Source organism: Dasypus novemcinctus, chromosome 24, assembly GCF_030445035.2.
Source record: "Dasypus novemcinctus isolate mDasNov1 chromosome 24, mDasNov1.1.hap2, whole genome shotgun sequence".
Classification (NCBI taxonomy): domain Eukaryota; kingdom Metazoa; phylum Chordata; class Mammalia; order Cingulata; family Dasypodidae; genus Dasypus; species Dasypus novemcinctus.
Window position 1 is genome coordinate 2,004,271 of NC_080696.1, and position 18,338 is coordinate 2,022,608.

At 58.7% G+C, this 18,338-nt stretch overlaps 2 protein-coding genes across 2 annotated transcripts in view; both read right to left on the minus strand.

The window, feature by feature from the left end:
* Window positions 1-1,038: 1,038 nt before the first annotated feature.
* On the minus strand, window positions 1,039-1,896 carry LOC131275867 (oxytocin-neurophysin 1-like). Its single transcript, XM_058287451.1, has 3 exons — window positions 1,768-1,896; window positions 1,215-1,416; window positions 1,039-1,094 (listed from the first exon to the last, which is right to left on the minus strand). Exons 1-3 carry the CDS (start codon window positions 1,894-1,896, stop codon window positions 1,039-1,041), a joined length of 387 nt encoding a protein of 128 aa, XP_058143434.1.
* Window positions 1,897-5,248: 3,352 nt separating this feature from the next.
* The window catches only part of LOC131275836 (vasopressin-neurophysin 2-like), a 35,677-nt gene continuing 22,587 nt past the window's right edge, over window positions 5,249-18,338 (minus strand). Inside the window, exons 2-3 of the mRNA XM_058287390.1 lie at window positions 5,594-5,795; window positions 5,249-5,433 (exon numbers count right to left, since the gene is read on the minus strand). Of these exons, the coding sequence (XP_058143373.1) occupies window positions 5,249-5,433; window positions 5,594-5,795 (387 nt within the window). The remainder of the gene's footprint in view (window positions 5,434-5,593; window positions 5,796-18,338) is intronic.

Below are 18,338 nucleotides of genomic sequence, written 5' to 3' on the forward strand. Positions count from 1 at the left end.
ATGGGTTGCAGACCCACTTACTAGGGCCTTGGGGAGGGAGGCTATAAAGGTCAGAAAAAGCCTCTACTGTTACTTACTTTTAATTTCCTCATGTGCACTTTTTTGGTCTGCCAACAGATGTCTCCGTCTTGCAGCCATAATTTGTGTCATGATAAAAAGACCTGTGGCCCCTTCCGCTGGACCTTTGAGGCCGCCCCTGCCTGGTCCTCTCTTGGCCCCGCCTCCCGGGCGGGCACCGGCAGCTTGGCCTTGAAGTCTGGGCAGACCAGATCACCCCAGGGGGCCCCTCCAGGCCGAGGGGGACGGGGTGCCGGGCGCAGCAGCCCTGCTACAGCCGCAGGACACCGCCCGGCGCGTCTACACAGCACGGGAACTTCCCTTCCCCTTTCTGCTCTGAAACAATGTTAACGTGCAGGCGGCCGCCCGGGTGACAGACCCCGACGTGCGGCCGCCCAGCTGGGCTCCTCCCCTGACGGCCAGTGACCACCTGGGGCCTGCTCTGAGCAGCCGCCTCTTGGAGTCTTGCCCGGCCCTTCGCTGCCCGCTGCCCCATTGCCGCGCCACGTCCCCGTCCTCCCCCTCCTTCCAGGAAGGCCACTGTGGGGCTCCAGCCTCCTCCCAGGGGCCGGGAGGTCAGCCTCCAGGACAGGGGCCCCCCAGCCAGCTCGGACCCTCCGTCCACTCCCGACCGTGGAAGTGCCTCCTCCTCAGCCTGCCCTCAGCAGGCGGCCCTGGAGGCCATGTGGGCCCCTCCCCGCCCTGGGGGACTGGGGTGGGGGCAGCGCCCTCCCCCTCGGCCCCTGTCCGCACCCGGGGACCCTAACCACTTCACCTCCCCTGAGGCTGGCTCCAGTTCCAGCCGCGACTGCGCGTGACCCTGGGCCGCAGGCGCTGCTGGGCGCCGCCCCCTCCCAGCGCCCTCCCTGCCCACAGCTACGCGGCGAGCCGGGTTGGGGGGATCTGCTTTATTTGATTTTCATCCTTGCGGGGTGGGGGGAGCGGGGGCTGCGCTCCCGCGGGGTCCAGTGCTGACCCGGCTCAGAGCTGGGAAAAGGCGGCGTCGGGGTCGCAGGCAGGGTGCGTGCGGCAGCCGTCTGGAAGGAGAGAGGAGGGTCAGCGCGCCCCCGCCGCGCGCCCCCGCCGCGCGCCCCCGCCCCCGCCCCCGCCCCCACCCCGCCCGGCCTCGGCCCGGCCCGCGGCGCCGCGGGGCTCACCCGGGCTGCAGCAGATGCCCGGCGCGGCGCAGCGGCCCCCGCTCCCGCACGGCTGCGGGCCCGACTGGCAGGGCGACGGCAGGCGGCTCTCGTCCTGGCAGCGCAGCGCCTCGGCCGTGCCCACGAAGCAGCCCAGCTCGGCGGCGCAGCAGATGCCGGGCCCGAAGCAGCGCCCTCTGCCCCCGGGGCCGCAGGGCAGGCACTGGGGGCCAGGGCAGGGGTCAGGCCGGTGCCGGGGGCGCGCGCGTGGCCCGGGCGCCAGTCGGGAGGGCTTGCGGGGCAGGTGGGCAGCGGGGCCGTGACGCGGGGGCTCGGGGACTCAGGGCGACCCCACGCCGGGGGAGGGGTCGAGCATCCCCCATGCGGGCTCTGGCCGCGGTGGCGCTGGGCGGTCCCCAGGCTGTCCCCGGGGTGAGTCGCCGTCCCCAAACTCTGGTTCCCAGCGAAGCCCGGGCCAGGGCGCGGGTGGGGCGGGGCCTGGGGCGGGGGAGAGACCCTGCGTCCCGGGGCCCCGCGGCCCACCGCGCGCTGGGCGCGGGGCCTGGCCGCTCACCTGGCGCACGTCGAGGTCCCGCGCCGCCCTCTTGCCGCCCAGGGGGCAGTTCTGGAGGTAGCAGGCGGAGCCCAGCGCCAGGAGCGCCAGGAGCGCCAGCAGGCAGCAGGCGACGCGGGGGCCGGCCATGGTGCGGGCGCGCTGGGTGCGGGGCGGCTGTGCGCGGGGCTCGGCCAGGCCTTTTATGCGCGGGGCCGCGCCGGCCCGGCCGGGCTAAGAGGGCGGCCGCACGGCTGGTCACGGCAGGGCGCTGGGGGTCAGGCTCTGCGCCCCCCCGGCGCGCCCCCTCATTTGCAGGAGGCAGGCGGGGGCAAGGTCAGCGCGTGGGCTGAGGCCCGCGCAGATGCTGGGGCTGCGGGAAGGCCGGAGGCTGTGGTGCGCCCGCAGAGCGTGACAGGGCGGTGGAGCGGGCCTCGGGCACCTGGAGAGGAGGGGGCGGCCCCGGGCCCCTCCAGGCCGGAAGAGGGCGGGGAGGGGGTGGACTGTTCCCATCTCCTCCACCTGGGAGAGGCCCCACCTGTATCTCTCTCTTCCTCCCTTTTTTTGGGGTGTGGGGAACAGGGGGTGAGGATTGCTACTTAGTAGCAATCGTGTGTCTTGAAGGTTACATGGAACTTAGAGTCAGAAACACGGGGCAACAAGAAATTAAACCTGGACTGATGATTACAGTAAAGATCATCAGCCCAGGTGTACTGGTTGTGACCCCGCCTCCTTGAGCCGCAGGTCTGCCCCCTGACACATGTGAGTCTGACTGCTGTGCTGAAAACCTCTCAGCTCGGTCTTTTATAATAGTTAAGTATTTAGCACTGTGCATTTATTCATATAAAAGCGACGTCACACCGTCCAACAAATACCTACTCGTTTCGCGCAGCCAGGAGACTTGGAATCTGTCTTTTTGAAGACACTGATGCTGACCCGTCCAGTTCAGGCTGGGGCCCTGCAGGAGCACCGGCTGTGGTGTTAGACTTTGTTCCAGAACTTTCCTGGTGCCTCTCACCGTGAGGTCCGGGTCATGTGCTCCTGCGTAAGGCGTGACGGGCCCCGCAGGGAGGAGAGCAGGACCCTCTGCTGAGGGAAGTCCAGCAACCGGGCGCTCCAGCCCTGCTGGCGGGCGTGAGCTCAGTGCACCAAGGGCTCTGCGCGTCGTCCCACTGACGGTTAGGGCCGGCGGTTTTTCTATGGATGGAACAAGACAGCCTCTTCCTCATCTGTCTGGCGGGTTGGGGAAAACCTTTAATTGCATATTGGAAATAAGCAATGCCTGTGACCTGTTTCTAGGCTCAGAGTAGATCCAGGAGGCCCCCGCGAGCTTCTTTACTTGGGGCTCTCCATCTTGAGAGGAGGTCATGCCTGTGCAATGGTGACATACTAAACACACGTACTGATCTCTGGCAGCTCTCTTTTCCTAAGGGGAAAGAACCATCCCTTGTGACTTAAAAACAGGGTCCTCTGGAAAATGCCAAAGATGTTTCGGAGCTCCGTGGGTCATTGTGAACCACGTTTTGGCTTTATATTTAACCAAAGGACATTAGAGATGACAAGACCCACGACCACGTCCTCCTTCTCTAAGCAGCTCTGATTCCGTCCCTCCTCCGTTTCCCCTGCTCCCTCGGTGGCCCCAGTCCTGGTGCCGCACCCAGACCCCTGAGGCCGCTCCCTGGCCCCACCGCACCCGTGCGCACCCAGGCCGGTCATCCTCACAGGCCACAGGGACCCTCGCAGGAGAGCAGCCTGGTCATCCGCGTCTGGAAAGCCCTTCTGGGGCGTCCCACTGAATTTAGAATAAAATCTCAACCCCTCACTCTGGCCTGGGGGCCTGCCCGCCTGCCCGCCCGCTCACGCCCCGTCTCCCCCTGTCCTCCCCACCTGCGCGGGCTGGGCCCGCTGTCCCTCCTGCTCCTTGCAGGGCTGGCCCCGCTCCTTCTCACGGCTTCCCCCAGAGGCTGTCCTGACCCTCCAAGGACGCGCCTCTTCTCTTCTCCTGCTCCACCTGAGGCTGGAGGTGCTCGTTGCCTGCTCGGGCTTCTTTTCCACTGGGACCCCACGAGCGCAGGCTCCTCACGGGGTCTGCGGGGAAATCTTCCGAAGAGAACTTAGGATGGGCCGTGTGGACGGGATTCCGCGGGCAAAGCAGGGTCCTCCAGGGAAGGCCCCTGTGGTCCTGCTGCGCTCGTGGGCACGGGGCGTCCTGAGCAGGGAAGCCGAGCCCCGCTGCGTCCACAGGTTAGGGTCAGGCCCCAGGCAGGAGCTGCGGGTGGCGGGAGCCGCGTCCTCCAGCTGCTCCTGGGTGGGCAGGGCCAGGGCTGCTGGGAGCAGCTCCCACCTGGGCCGAGGAGGGGCTCGCGGTCCAGAAGGGCCAGGGCCCCGCCGTTGGAGGGGACGCGGGGCTCTCACGTGTCCCGGGCATTCCCGTCTCGCTCCCTGGTCTTTCCTCCCTGATGCTCCAGGTTCCCCTGGGGGACCCTCTCCTTCCTCTAGGAACTTCCTTGAGCGTTTCCTGTAGAGGTCCTGGTTTCCCTTCTCTAGGAAAGCCTTTCTTTCTCTCGCTTCCTGAAGGATGTGTTTGCTGGATATAGAATTCTGCGCTGGCAGTTTTATTTATTTATTTATTTCTCTCCCCTCCCCGCCCCACCAGTTGTCTGATCTCTGTGTCGGTTTGCTGCTTGTTCTTCTTTGTCCGCTTCTTCTGTTGTTGTCAGCGGCCCAGGAATCTGTGTTTCTTTTTGTTGTGTCATCTTCTGGTGTCAGCTCTCCACGTGTGTGGCGCCATTCCTGGGCAGGCTGAACTTCCTTTCGCGCTGGGTGGCCCTCGTTACGGGGCGCACTCCTTGCACGTGGGGCTCCCCTACGCGGGGACACCCCTGCATGGCACGGCACTCCTTGCATGCATCAGCACTGCACGTGGGCCAGCTCCACATGGATCAAGGAGGCCTGGGGTTTGAACCGCGGACCTCCCATGTGGTAGGCGGATGCCCTAACCCCTGGGCCAAGTCTGCTTCCCTAATTATGTTTTTTTAAAGTTAGTAGATCATACAAAACGTGACGTCAAATGGACGTGGATTGCATTGTGTTTCTCCTGTTTGGTGCTGGGTACGTTTTACACATATACACAGAGCAAGCAGGCAGCGGTCTCCCCAGCGGCCCCTGTCCCTGCCTGACCACCTGTGGTCACCCCTGCTTCATGCTCTCTTTTCTGACACTCAGTGCTCCCTCGCCCTCCATGTTCAGTTCTGTGTGTCTGTCCCTCCCGTGCCCCCTGCCCACCACTGTAGCCCCCCACCCTCCCTGTGTTCCAGCCTCAGCCTGAGGACCCCCAGCCCACCCCCTCCAGGCTCCTCTCAGCCTCTGCCCATGACTTTCTGTCTGGGGACAGGCCCCGGGGGGGGGTCCGTGTCCTGTGCCCCTCCCCACCCCAAGAAAGAGACAGCAGCGGCTGTGCGAGTCACAGGTTTATTCGGGGGGCTGCAGGCAGGAAGGGGGCTCAGTAGACGCCGGGCTCGGGGGCAGGCTCGGGGGCAGGCTCGGGGGCCCCCGCCAGCTGCACCAGCCGCAGCAGCAGGGCCCAGGCGCGCCCGTCCAGCTGGGTCGCGTTGCTCAGGTCACTGGTGCCCCCCCGACGCCGAAAGCCCGTGGCCTCGCGGCACTCGGACCCCGCCACGCAGCTCTCTGCGGGGAGGAGGGTTGAATGCGCGGGCGCGGGGCTCCCGAGGTGGGGGCGTCACACGGTCTTCGTCCTCCCCTGCCTGGCCAGCCTGGAGCCCGGACACGGCAGCCTCCGCGCCCCCTGCGCGGCCCCCCACCCCGCACCGCCCCCCCCACCCCGTACCGTCGCTGCAGCAGATGCCGGGCGCGGCGCAGCGGCCCCCGCTCCCGCACGGCTGCGGGCCCGACTGGCAGGGCGACGGCAGGCGGCTCTCGTCCTGGCAGCGCAGCGCCTCGGCCGTGCCCACGAAGCAGCCCAGCTCGGCGGCGCAGCAGATGCTGGGCCCGAAGCAGCGCCCTCTGCCCGCGGGGCCGCAGGGCAGGCACTGGGGGGCCAGGGGAGGGGTCAGGGTCAGGCCCGGTGGGGGGGGTCGCGTCTCAGGGTCAGTGGAGAGGCCTGCGGGGCAGGTGGCAGCGGGGGCCCCTGGGGCTGGGGGTCCCTGCCCGGCTGAGCTGGGGCGGGGTCGGGCGAGATGGGGCAGGGAGGCTGGCCCACGGTGCTGTGGTCTGGCCCCCGAAGGGTTAAGCCTGGACTGGGAAGCGGCCAGGTTCCTGGGCCCCAGCTGACCGGGCCAGCGCTCCCTGCAGCAGCCTCCCTGCCGCTGCGGACGGGGCTAGAGGGGCGTCCTCCCCAGCCCCGCCCCCTAGCACAGACCCTCCGCGCTGACCCCACCGCGCCCTTCCCCAGCCTGTCCTCAGCACGCCCGTCCACCCGGCACAGCAGCTGCCCCTGCGACTCGTCCAGAGCCCCAGCCCCGCTCCCCCTGGACCTGCCTCCCCTCGGGACAGGCCAGCGGACCCAGGGCAACGCCCCTCCCCAGCTCGGGGCCCTGCCTGGGGCGCTGACCCCCAACTCACCCCCTGTGGAAGCCCGGTGGGGCTCAGGACCTGCCCTGGCTGGAGCGGCCTCCCTCTGCGCTGCCGGCTGTGTGGCCTGTTGCGGACCCTGGGACCCCATAGCCCTCCTCCCACCTTCCTGCCCACCCACCTGCTCAGGTGACGGAAGCTCTTTCCCAGGGCCTGCGCCCCCCCCTTCAGTCCTCATGCCAGTGTCCTGAGCACTCGTCCAGCCTGGCCCTGAGGGACATGATGACCGTCTCCCTCCGCTGAGCAGCCTGTGCTGTCCCCTTAGTTCTCTCTGGGTTTCCCATTTGTGGCCTATTTGCCCTTTGACCCCGAGGTCAGCATGTGCTCTTCAGCCCCTGCCCTCCGCCTCTGCCCATGCAGGCCCCTGAGCTCCCCCGCACGGCCAGCCCTGGGGCCCTGGCCGTGGCCTCGTTCACGTACCCCCAGCTGCGTCCCTCAAGGCCAGTGCTCCTGCTTTGTAAAACCCTCCTTGTCAGGCCGTGGCCCCTCCTGTGCAGTGCTGGCCCCAGAGTGGACCAAGGTAGGGGCCGGGCCCGGGTCCCTGCCTCCGGGCCAAAGCCCACATCCACAAGGTTCTCAGAACCTGCTCGCCCCGAGGTCACTGTGATCTGACCTCAGCCTGGCCCCTGCCCTGCGGCCACTCCTCGTCCTACTCCCCTTCTCAGGTCAACCAGGTTAGCCCAGGTTACCCGGCAAGCAGCATGGGGTGGAAGGTGGGGCCGTCTGGTGAGGGTCAGCAGGCCGTGCTGCGGCCGGCTGGACCTCTCTGTAGGTTCTCCTGCCCGGCTGGGCAGGGCTTTGCCAGCCCCAGGGATCGGGGGCAGGTCAGCCTGCTTCCGGCCCCCTCTGCTGCTGTTTTGTAATTCCCTGGATGAAATGGATGCTGGAGCAAATCAAGATGGTTAGTTAAATCATTTATCACTAATTTCACAATTACAAGCCCTCATAAAAATTCCAGTCACAGAAGTAACCTCACTTACAGGAACTAAAGTAGCAAGAACGTGTTGGAAAAGCTCTTTCTCATTACCAGCCTGCGTGCCCAGCACCAGCCCTGGGGACCCGCCTGCGCCCCCCTGGGGGCCACGGCTCGCACCTGGCGGGCGCACGGGTGTCCCCCTCGCCCGGGCTGGACGAGCGTCAGGCCCAGCTGTCCACCCCTCCCCACGAAACGTCAGGCCGAGGGGCAGGAGGCACGCGTGGGTGCGGGGAGCAGAGAATCCGGGGTGCAGGCCGGGAGCCGCCGGCCCTCGGGGACCCTCTGCGGAGGCGCCGCGCCCAGGGCCCGCGAGCCGGGGCGCGCCTCCCTCTGGCTCCCGCGAGGCCGGAAGCCCGGCGGCCCGGGCGAGCTGCGCGCAGACGGCCAAGGGCGGGGTGAGCGCGGCCCCGGGCCCGGGTGCCCGGGTCGGCTCCTCGGGGGCGCGGCGCCCCGAATCCCTTGGCGCCCGCAGCGGGGGGCGCGGCGCGGGGAGGCGCCCGGCTCAGCTCCCGGGTCCCCGGAGCGGGGCAGGACGCACAGGAAGGCGGGGCGTGGGGCTGCTGGGGGCGACCCTCGCCCGGGTCCCCGCTCGCCCGCCGCCTGCGGGCTCGACCCGCGCTCGCGTCCCGGACGGAGGCCTGCGGGGCGCCGGGCGCTGCGGGGAGCGGCGGGGAGGTCGCGGCAGGGCCTCGGGGCGCGCTGCGCGGGCGCGGAGCCACCTCGGCCACGGCCCGGGGCTTCTGCCTCCGCACTAAAGGCACCGACTTTCTTGCAAACTGGAAGTCGGTTGGAGAGTGCGCGGCTGTCGGCCGGCAGAGGGGTCGTGGCACGGCGGAAGGGGCCCGGCTGGGCCTCGGGGGGCAGGCGCAGGGGTTTTAGGGGCCTGTGGTTTGTGGCTGAAGGGGAGTCCGGGGAAGAGGGAGGGAGGGTCGCCTGGCCAATGAACCGCCGGGGCGAAGCTGTGGGGAGCAGGGCCCCCCCCCCGCTGTGACCCGCTGGTCTTGTGCGCTTTGCACGCGCGTGTGCCCCTGTGCGTAGGACACTCGACGCCCGGGTAACAGAGCGCGTCCAGGGGCGGCGTCGGGCGAGACCCCCGCGCCGTGTGCTCCAGGCCCTGCGGAGCCTTCCCGAGACCCCTCCTCCGCCGCGAGGAGACCTCGGGAAGGAGGAAGTGACGTCACCCCCGTGCTCCAGCCTGGAAGCAGGGACAGCAGGTGGTGACCTGCGCACCCGCACAATAAACAGCGAGCCAGGAGTCCCCCGGGCCGGGTCACAGCCTCAAATCCCGGTGACGGGCCTCGGCTCAAGGACACGCCCAGGGGAACTTCCGCGCAGCGCGCCCACGCGGCTCCAGAGGCTGCTCCAGGCCGAGGCCGCGGCACAGGGCGTCCCTCGCAGCCCGTGGGCTCCCAGCGCCCGTGGAAGCTGAGCTGACGCTGCACCGTGCTCTGTCAGCTCTTGGGTGGCCAGGTGCTTTGCCAATGAGCGGTCCTGTTTTGAAAGGAATCTCTTTTTCTGGGCAGTTGTCCCACCAGTGGGCTTAAAATACTCAGTAAACCGTTTTGTGAACAGATGTGCTGTCACCGGCCTTTGCTGTTCCATTGAAGAGCACAGGCAGAGAGGACTTACCCAGTTCCCGGGGCTCGGATCTTCAGAACTGTGAGTGAGCTCCGGCTTCCCTTCACGTCTCCAGCTTCATCGGCCCCTCGGCGGTCTGCTGTCCTTGGAAGCTCTGAAGCCAGGCGTTCTCTCCTCCCTACCCAGGAAAGCCCTAGAAGACGTCTTCTTCCAGCAGAGGGCTGGTTGTGTACACCGAAGGCCCTTGCTGGGTGCAGCCACCTTCGTCAGTTATCTTAGCTGATCTTCTAGGTAACTTGCTGCAGCTTCTCTGTCAGCACTGCCTGCTGCACCTTGCACTTTTACATAATGGAGACAACGTCTTTCCGTATGCCTCGGGGACCAGCCTCTGCTAGCTTTGCACTCTTCTTCTGAAGCTTCTGCACCTCTCTCAGCCTTCACAGAGCTGGAGAGAATTAGGGTCTTGCTCGGGCTCAGACTTTGGCTTAAGAGAATGTCGTGGCTGGTTTGAACCTCGCTCCAGACCACTAAAAATGTTCTCCTTACCAGCAATAAGGCTTTTTCACTCTGTTTTCATTCATGTGTTCATTGGAGTTTCTCAAAACTTTTCCTTTGTGCTCACAACTTGGCCGACTGGTTGGTGCCCCAGGCCCATGTAGCTTTGATGTGCCTTCTTTATGAGCTGAATCATTTCTACCCTTCATCTTAAAGTGAGGGCACTGGCCCTCTTCCTTTCTCTTGAACCCTTAGAGGCCGTTCTAGGGTTATCAATTGGCCTCATTTAAAATCGCCCTATCTCAGGGATTAGGGAGGCTGAGGAGAAGGAGACAGATGGGGAGTGACCAGTCAGTCGAGCAGTGAGAATTCACAACATTTGTTGGTGAAGGTCACCTCTTCTGTGTGTACAGGTTGTGGCTCTCCAGAACAATGACAGTGGGAATATGAAAGGTCGCTGATCACAGATTACTAGAGCAATATAATGACAATGAAAAGTTTGAAATAGTGTGAGAATTCCCAGAGTGTGGCACGTGGACGTGAAGGGAGCATGTGCTGTTGGAGAAATGGCGCTGGTAGACTTGCTTGACGGAGGGTTGCCCTAAACCTTCAGTTTGTCAAAACCGCAGTATCTAAAATTGTGGGAAGATGGCGACGAACTAACAGGCAGAGCTGAATGATCTCACAAAAACAACGGAGAAAGAGGCAAACGCTGCCCGAGGGACCTGCTTTGGGGGTCACCAGACCAGGACAGTCAGTGCTACACAACTCCCAGGAGGGTGAGAGACAGAGAGAAGGAAAAGCCAACATGACAAACATGAGTCGCCAAGCCCCGGTGGCAGCTGGGAGGGGCTCCCCTCCCCCACCCCCAGGATATTAAGCTGAGGTCAAACCCCTACTCACTGCCGCCGACCGAGGGAGAACAGACATCTTCCTCCCTGTCAGCTAGTTCAAGGGAAAGGGAGGTGCTTTTCTTCAGTGAATTTGGCCAGCAGAGCCCACTTTGAATCTCCCATCTGGAGATTCAACACAGGAACACAGGAAAGCTGAGACTGAAACACCTCCGTGGAATGGTGCACTGACTAGCACCACCTGCTGGTCAGTCTGGTAATTGCATGGACAAAAACTGTTCATGCTCTCTGTATCCAACCAGTGGGAGAGAATCTATGCCCCACAGTGATTCCCTGGCCCAATTTTGATAACTTAAGCAGGGCAATTTTAAAGACTGAGAATAAATTGAATCAAATATCAAAGAAAAACTGAAAAACCCCAAACAATAGGCAAGAGAGATAAATTGGCTATGAGAGTAAATTCACTAACATATTCAGATGTCTAGACATCAGCAAAAATTTACAAGCTATACTAGGAAACAGGAAGAGATGGCCCAGCGAAAAGAACAAATACCCTGAAGAGATACAGGATTTAATATAAGTATTTTAAATAATCAGTGGTTATCACACAACTCTCCTAAATCACTTGAAAGAATTTATAGAAAATATGACTAAAGAAGTTAAGGTTATTAAGAAGACACTGGAATGCATAAAGAAAAATTTGAAAGGCTGCAAATAAAAGTAACAGACCTTATGGGAATGAAAGACACAATGGATGAGATTAAAAATATGTTAGAGGCACGTAGGAGCAGGTTTGAATTGCTTGAAGAATGAGTCAGTGATTTTGAGGACAGAACATCTAAACTGGAAAAGACAGGAGAACAAAAAGAGAAGAGAATGGAAAAAAATGCAACAGGGTCTCAGGGAATAGAATGACAATGCAAAACACACATTCTCAATATTGGTGTCCCAGAAGGAGACGAGAACAGAAAGGAGCAGAGAGAATATTTGAGGAAATAATGACTGAGAACTTCCCAACCCTTATGAAAGACATAAATATCAATATCCAAGAAGGACGGTGCACCCTAAACAGAATAAATCTGAAAAGACATACCCCAAGACACCTACTATTCAGGATGACAAATATCAGAGATTGTTGCTGCCTCCCTTCACCCCTCCTCCTAGCCTTTGTTATCTCCCTTTTCCAGCCGTTGCTATCCTTCCCGCCAGTCCCGTCCACTTAGCCAACTCATAATCTGCCCCCTTTCTTAATCACCGCCTACTTCATAGCTGCCTGCACAGTTCCGCCTATCCACTACGGCCCCGTAGTTTACCCGCCCCAATTCCTACCCCTCCCTTGACCCGACCTTATATAATCAAGTGTGTTTCCGCAATAAAGTAGACTAGCTCATTCTCACAGGCTGTCTCCGTGGTTTTTACCGCGCGTCCCCCACGCCTGGAGAACCTAGGCTTACGCGCTGGCCTAGGGGCTCACCGCCGAGCCGTGGAAGCCCGCCCGGTCCTCATAGGTTGCTAACTTAGAATAGCAGCCCACAGCAGGGGTTGCTAACTTGGAATAGCAGCCCACAGCAGGGGTTGCTAACTTAGAATAGCAGCTCACAAGAGATAAAGAGAGGATTCTGAAAGCAGCAAGGGAAAAGCAAAGTATCACACACAAGGGAAACTCAGTAAGATTAAGTGTCAACCTTTCATCAGCAATCATGGATGTGAGAAGACAGTGGCATGATGTATGTAAGGTACTGAAAGAGGAAAACTGCCAGCCAAGAATTCTATATCTGGCAAAGCTGTCCTTCAAAAATGAGGGTGAGTTCAGAGTCTTCACAAATAAAAACTGATAGAATATGTTACCAAAAGACCAAAATTATAGGAGATACTAAAGGGGGTGCTGCAGGCTGAAAGGAAAAACAAGGGCAAGAGATTTAGAGAAGAGTGTAGAAATTAAGATGATTGTGAAGACTAAACCAAAGGGTAAGAAGACAGACAGTAGAACGATATCACAAAGAAAGCCGAAGGACAAAATGGATGAAGTGAGTAACTGTACTCGTCAGCCAAAGGGGTGCTAATGCAAAATACCACAAATCTTTCGGCTTTTATAAAGGTATTTATATGGGGTAGAACCATGCCATAAAGCGTAAGTTACTTCCCTCACCAAAGTCTGTTGCCACGTGTTGGGGCAAGATGGCTGCCGACGTCTGCCAGGGCTCAGGCTTCCTGGGCTCCTCTCTTCCCAGGGCTCGCCTCTCTCTGGGCTCAGCTGCTCTCTCCACAAGGCCAGCTGTAGGCTACTAGGGGAGCAGCTTGTCTCTTTTCCTGGGGCCTCTGCCATATCTGCTCCTCTGTGTGCTTACTTCCTGGGCTCCAGCCAAAACTCCCACCTCCCTTCTCTGTGGTCCGGTTTCTCTGTAGTCCCACCCACCAAGGGGCGGGGACTCAACATCCTACTGACGTGGCCCAATCAAAGCCCCAATCATTATTTAATCAAGTAGAAGTGAAACCTCTAAATCCAATATACTTTAATACGCCCAGAGGAAAAGACCAGTTGACAAACATAATCCAATATTTCTTTTCAAAATTCATCAATAATATCAAACTGCTACAGCAGTGCCTTTAAGGTAATAACACTGAACGGTAATGGATTGAACTCCCCCATCAAAAGATAAGACCGACAGAGTGGACAAAAATATGAGCATGTGTATGTTGTCTACAAGAAATCCATGTCGGATGTGAGGACCCAACCAGGTTAAAAGTGAAAGGTGGGAAAAAGGTATTCCATGCAAATAGTGACCAAAAAAGAGCTGGAGTAGACACAGTAAATGTAAAATAACATTGTAATATATAAACAATAATTATTCAGTGCAACTGGCAAATTTTTCCTGTGAACAGTATTCTGTTGTTATCTGCTGTAATTCATTCCAATAAGATGTGAAGCATTCCCAAATAGGAATTTGATTACCTAGAAAGAATTATGGCCCAAATGGAAATTAAATAACCAAGCCAATAATTTATTTCATTTCTAGAGATTATTATGTCCAATAGTTAGAGCTGTAATATAAAAATTAGAATTATGTTATAATTCTATAGAAATATGTTATAATCTATAATATATGAGAATTATTATTACATTTATAAATGTTTGTTACTATACTAGCTGTTTCTTACCATTGATTATATTAAATCTAACCTGGCCTTGCACTCTCTTTTAAAATTGTAATTTGTTTCAATCTATTTTTCTATTTATTTTACAATTTCACAATAAAGGTCCTTTTAACAGATTTTAAAAAACAAGCAAAAAATAAACAAGAAACCCCACAGTGCCTGTGAACCACACTGGAGCAGAGCGGGATGAGATGAAGTGTTCCTCGTCGGAAATCTCGGGCCAGCTTGCTGTCCCCAGCTTCCCAGGGCTCAGGCTGCCCTGGGTCTTCCTTGGCCCCTTCCGACGTCCTCCCCAAGCCAGCGTGTCTCTCCCCTTGCTAGGGGAACAGCAACAAAGCAGTGATCCTTCTCGGGGGGAGAAACCGCCCAGCGCCCCCTCCTCCTCCTGCTGCGGCCGGACAAGAGCCCGGCTGCTTGCCCCTCCCCGGCGACCCGTCACTGAGGAGGGGGCGGTCGCTGCTGTGCCTGCCTCTAGAGGCTGGGGGGGGATGGGAACTGAACAGGTTAATTTGTGCGGGGCCCTGTGGCACAGAGAGGTCAGTGGATGGCCTGGGACCACACAGCCATCCGGAGGCCTCCACCTCCCCAGGTGGTGCCTGGTCTCCAGCCCCTTGGCTGCCACACACCTGGCCCAGCTCTGGCCAGGGCCCCTGCAGAGCGCTGGCTCCCACTCATCCCTCCTCCACTAATTTGTCCTTGCCCAGAGAGACCTTTGGCTCTGGGAGGAAACCTCTGGGCCCTGGAGTGCCACCCTGTTGGAGTGTCCTTTTCTGTCCAGGGACCTTGAGCCGTGCCATGGTGGGGTTAGGTAAGGGGCTTTGAGCCCCAGCAGCAAGGGGAACTGGGGGGCTTCGGCTCCCTGGTGTGGACTGGCCACCCTGAGAGCCTGGACACGAGAGCAGCCACGAGGCGCGGAGTGCTCTCCGGCCGGGCAGTGCCCTGGGCACTCGCCACACAGCCGTGCCGGAGCCCGAACAGCACCCCGACGGCACAGCGAGCTCCGCATTGGGGCATTTGCTGGGCGCTGCCCCTGAGCTTCTTCCCTGGGCTGGGTCGAGTCTGTATCCTCTCCTGTAAGAAACCGAAACCGCCCGTGTCCACTCGCGCTCAGCACCGTGGTGGCCCCGCTGGCGGGCAGCGACCCCTGCACCTCCACACCGCGCAGGCCTGACCTTGAGTGCCTTTTATTTGCCTTTTCAAAGATCGACTTCTGGTGTTGTTGAACCCCCCAGATTCCACACTTCACATCACTTTTTCTTTTTTTTAAGATTTATTTATTTATTTTATTCCTCCCCCCCCCCCAGTTGTGTTCTCTGTGTCTATTTGCTGCATCTTCTTTGTCCGCTTCTTTTGTTGTCAGCGGCACGGGAATCTGTGTTTCTTTTTGTTGCATCATCTTGTTGTGTCAGCTCTCGTGTGTGCGGCACCATTCTTGGGCAGGCTGCACTTTCGTGCTGGGCGGCTCTCCTTACGGGTGCCCTCCTTGTGCGTGGGGCTCCCCTACGCAGGGGACACCCTGCGTGGCACAGCGCTCCTTGCACGCATCAGCACTGCACATGGGCCAGCTCCACACGGGTCAAGGAGGCCTGGGGTTTGAACCGTGGACCTCCCATGTGGGAGACGGACGCCCTAACCACTGGGCCAAGTCCGCCGCCCTTTTTCATTCTTTTCACTGAGTTCTTTTCACTCTTCAATTCCAGCTGTTCTTCAGTATCACACATCCGTTCTTCTCTAATTTCAAGCCTGCCTTTGTATGCCTCTAATGTGTTGTTGATCTGCCTATCATGTCGTTCATTCCCATGAACTCTGTTTCTTTTCTATTAGGTCTGCAAATTCTCCTTTGTGCTCGCTCAGTGTCTTCTTGATGTCATTTATCTCTTTAGCCATATTTTCTTTCAACTTATTAATTTGATTTTGGAAATTTGTGTGCATCTCGTTAATTAGTTGCCTCAAATCCTGTGTCTCTGGGAAACGGATTTTGGCCCAGTGGTTAGGGCGTCCGTCTACCATATGGGAGGTCCGCGGTTCAAACCCCGGACCTCCTTGACCCGTGTGGAGCTGGCCATGCGCAGCGCTGATGCGCCCTGCCACGCAGGGGTGTCCCCCGCGTGGGGGAGCCCCACGTGCAAGGAGTGCACCCGTGAGGAGAGCCGCCCAGCGTGAAAAGAAAGAGCAGCCTGCCCAGGAATGGCGCCGCCCACACTTCCCGTGCCGCTGACGACAACAGAAGCGGACAAAGAAACAAGACGCAGCAAATAGACACCAAGAACAGACAACCAGGGGAGGGGGGGAAATTAAATAAATAAATAAATCTTAAAAAAAAAAAAAATCCTGTGTCTCTTCTGGGGCTTTGATATATTCCTTTTCTTGGGCCATATTCTCCATTTTCTTAGTATGGCTCATAATTTTTTGCTGACGTCTAGGTGTCTGATTAGGATGGTAGTTTTCTCAGATGCCCAATTTCACTCTCTTTCATAGGATTTAGTGGTGGGAGGCTGTGTGTTACTGCTGTTCTTTGATTCTTTGTTCAGCCTGTCCTGGGCCTTTAGGATTGACTCTGTTAGTTGCTCAAATCTGGGCCCTGGAACCAGTTATGGATTGCAGACCCACTTACTAGGGTCTTGGGGAGGGAGGCTATAAAGGCCAGAAAAAGCCTCTACTATTATTTACTTTTAATTTCCTCATGTGCACTTTTTTGGTCTGCCAACAGATGTCTCCCTGTTGCAGCCATAATTTGTGTCATAATAATAAGAGAAGAGGGAGGGGCAAGATGGTGGCTGAGTAAGGAGCTCCAAGAGTCAGCTCATCCTGCAGGGCCATTAGTAATCCCCCAGCGCTATCTAAAGCACCTGTTTGGGGACCAGACCAGAAGAGCATCCTGCCACATCCTCGGAAGAACAGGAGGGGCTGCCCACCTGCAGTGAAGTCGTGTGAGTAGAGGCTCCACGCCCCAGAGGCTGGTGCCCGTCCTCCACTGTGGCACAAGCTGCCTCGGGGGCTGTTCTGTGGCTGGTGCTGGCAGCTCCATTTCCCAAAAACAAGGGAGGAAAAGGCAGTTGGCCCCAACTTTAGGTACTGATTAGTCAATCTAGCAGGCAATAATCCTAAGAACAGCTGAAGTTTGAGCTTGTCCAAGTGGAAAGGAGGCCAGTGGTCGCCATTTTGTCTCTGCCCCTGACGTGAGGGGAAGCAGGGCTAAGTGACAATCACAGTGGCAGCAGGGACGAGCTTGCTTCACCCAGGTCAGCCTGCAGCCCTAGCCTAGGATCCAGCCCCAGCTCCAGCAGGGAGGAAGTTGGAGGCAACTTCACCAGCATTTCCAGGTAGCTGCAGGTGATTCTGGCTGGCACAGACTGAATAGTTGGACACCTGGGGCTCCATCCTCGCACCCAGTAGGAGAGGAGCTGGGTTTCCGCGGTATCTTTGGCAGTTTCAGGTGCCTTCAGTCCACACAAAATGGTTTATCGAGCACCTTCGATTTCATCTCCACCCCGCCCTCCCTCCCATAGGAGAGGAGGGGGCTGGTGTTTCCCCAGCCTCTCAGGGTAACTGCAGGTGCTTTGGGGGATGAACAACCAGACATCCCCATCTCCATCCCCAAGTAGGATGTGGTCGGTACGTCCTGCTGCGGTCGGTATGTCCTGTCCGGTGGACGACGGGGCAGGAGAGGCCTAGGCTCCTGCGGGGGCTCACAGGCGTGGAGGGCGCGTGGTGGAGAAACCACCACGGAGACGGGGTGAGCACGCAGGTCCAATTTATTAAGGGAAGTACATGTGTTTATATAGGGTTACGGGGGAGTGAGCAGGGGACTGATTGGCTGTGGCCAAAGGGGGATTGGATTGGCGGTGGCAAGCAGTTGGTGGGGGGAAGAGGCAGGTTCTAGGTTGGTGAAGGGGCGGCACCGGCGGGAGAGGGGAACGGGGCTGGGAGTGATTGGTAGGGACTAGTTCCTTGCCTTTTATGGTGCGGCTTGTGCTGCGGCTTGACAGTGCGGGAGGGGGGATGTGAGCGTAGGCAGCTCCTGCTGGCTATCAGCAAGCCGGTGTCGGTTGCCTGGGCCGGGCCGAGGGCAGTGCGCCCGTTCCATGGCTGAGGGCAGTTCACCCGTTCCAGCCGCCCTACACCCGAGTGGTGGGCTGCGCATATCCCCCACTGGGCGCGGCTATGCTTGCCAGCCAGACTTCAGCCTGCCTCACTCATCATGGGAAGGGAGTTGGGTTTCCTCAGCCTTCCCAGGCAACGGCAGGCACTTTTGGCCACCATGGACTGAACTGTTGGGTGTTTGTGGTTCTGTTCCCACCCAGGGCAGAAAGGAGAGTACTCCTTCAGCCTCTCAGGGCAACTGCAGGCACATTTGGCCCACATGGATTAGATTGTTGGGCACTCCAGAGGGTCTATCCCCACCCTGGCAGGGTAGGAGGGGGGCTGGTGTTTCATCAGTCTACCTGGGTAACTGTGGTCATTTTGGACCTGCATAGCATAGATTGCTGCCCACACCTGCGCTCTATCCCTGCAGGGGAAGAAGAGGCATGAAACTTTACCAGTCTCTTTGGGCAACTACAGATGGTCTAGACCTGCATGACTTGGATCATTACAGACAGCTCTAGCTCTTTCCTTACCCCTGACAGAGGAGAAAGGTGGAGAACCCTCACTGGTTCCTGGGGCATCATGGCCAGCTTCACCCTCCACAGTTTACAGCACCAACTACATCCTCAGGTCTTACTTCACAACCATCAAGGGAGAAAGACAAGAAAACCTTATACTAAAGAGAGAAACTGCATCCAGAATAAATACATCTAGTAAGCCAGATGCCAAGACACCAACAAAAAATTACAATCCATACCAAGAAACATACCAGTCAAAGGAACAAGGAAAGCCTCTAGATGACATAAAGGAGTTGAGACAACTAATCATAGATGTTCAAACAAATCTCCTTAATAAATTCA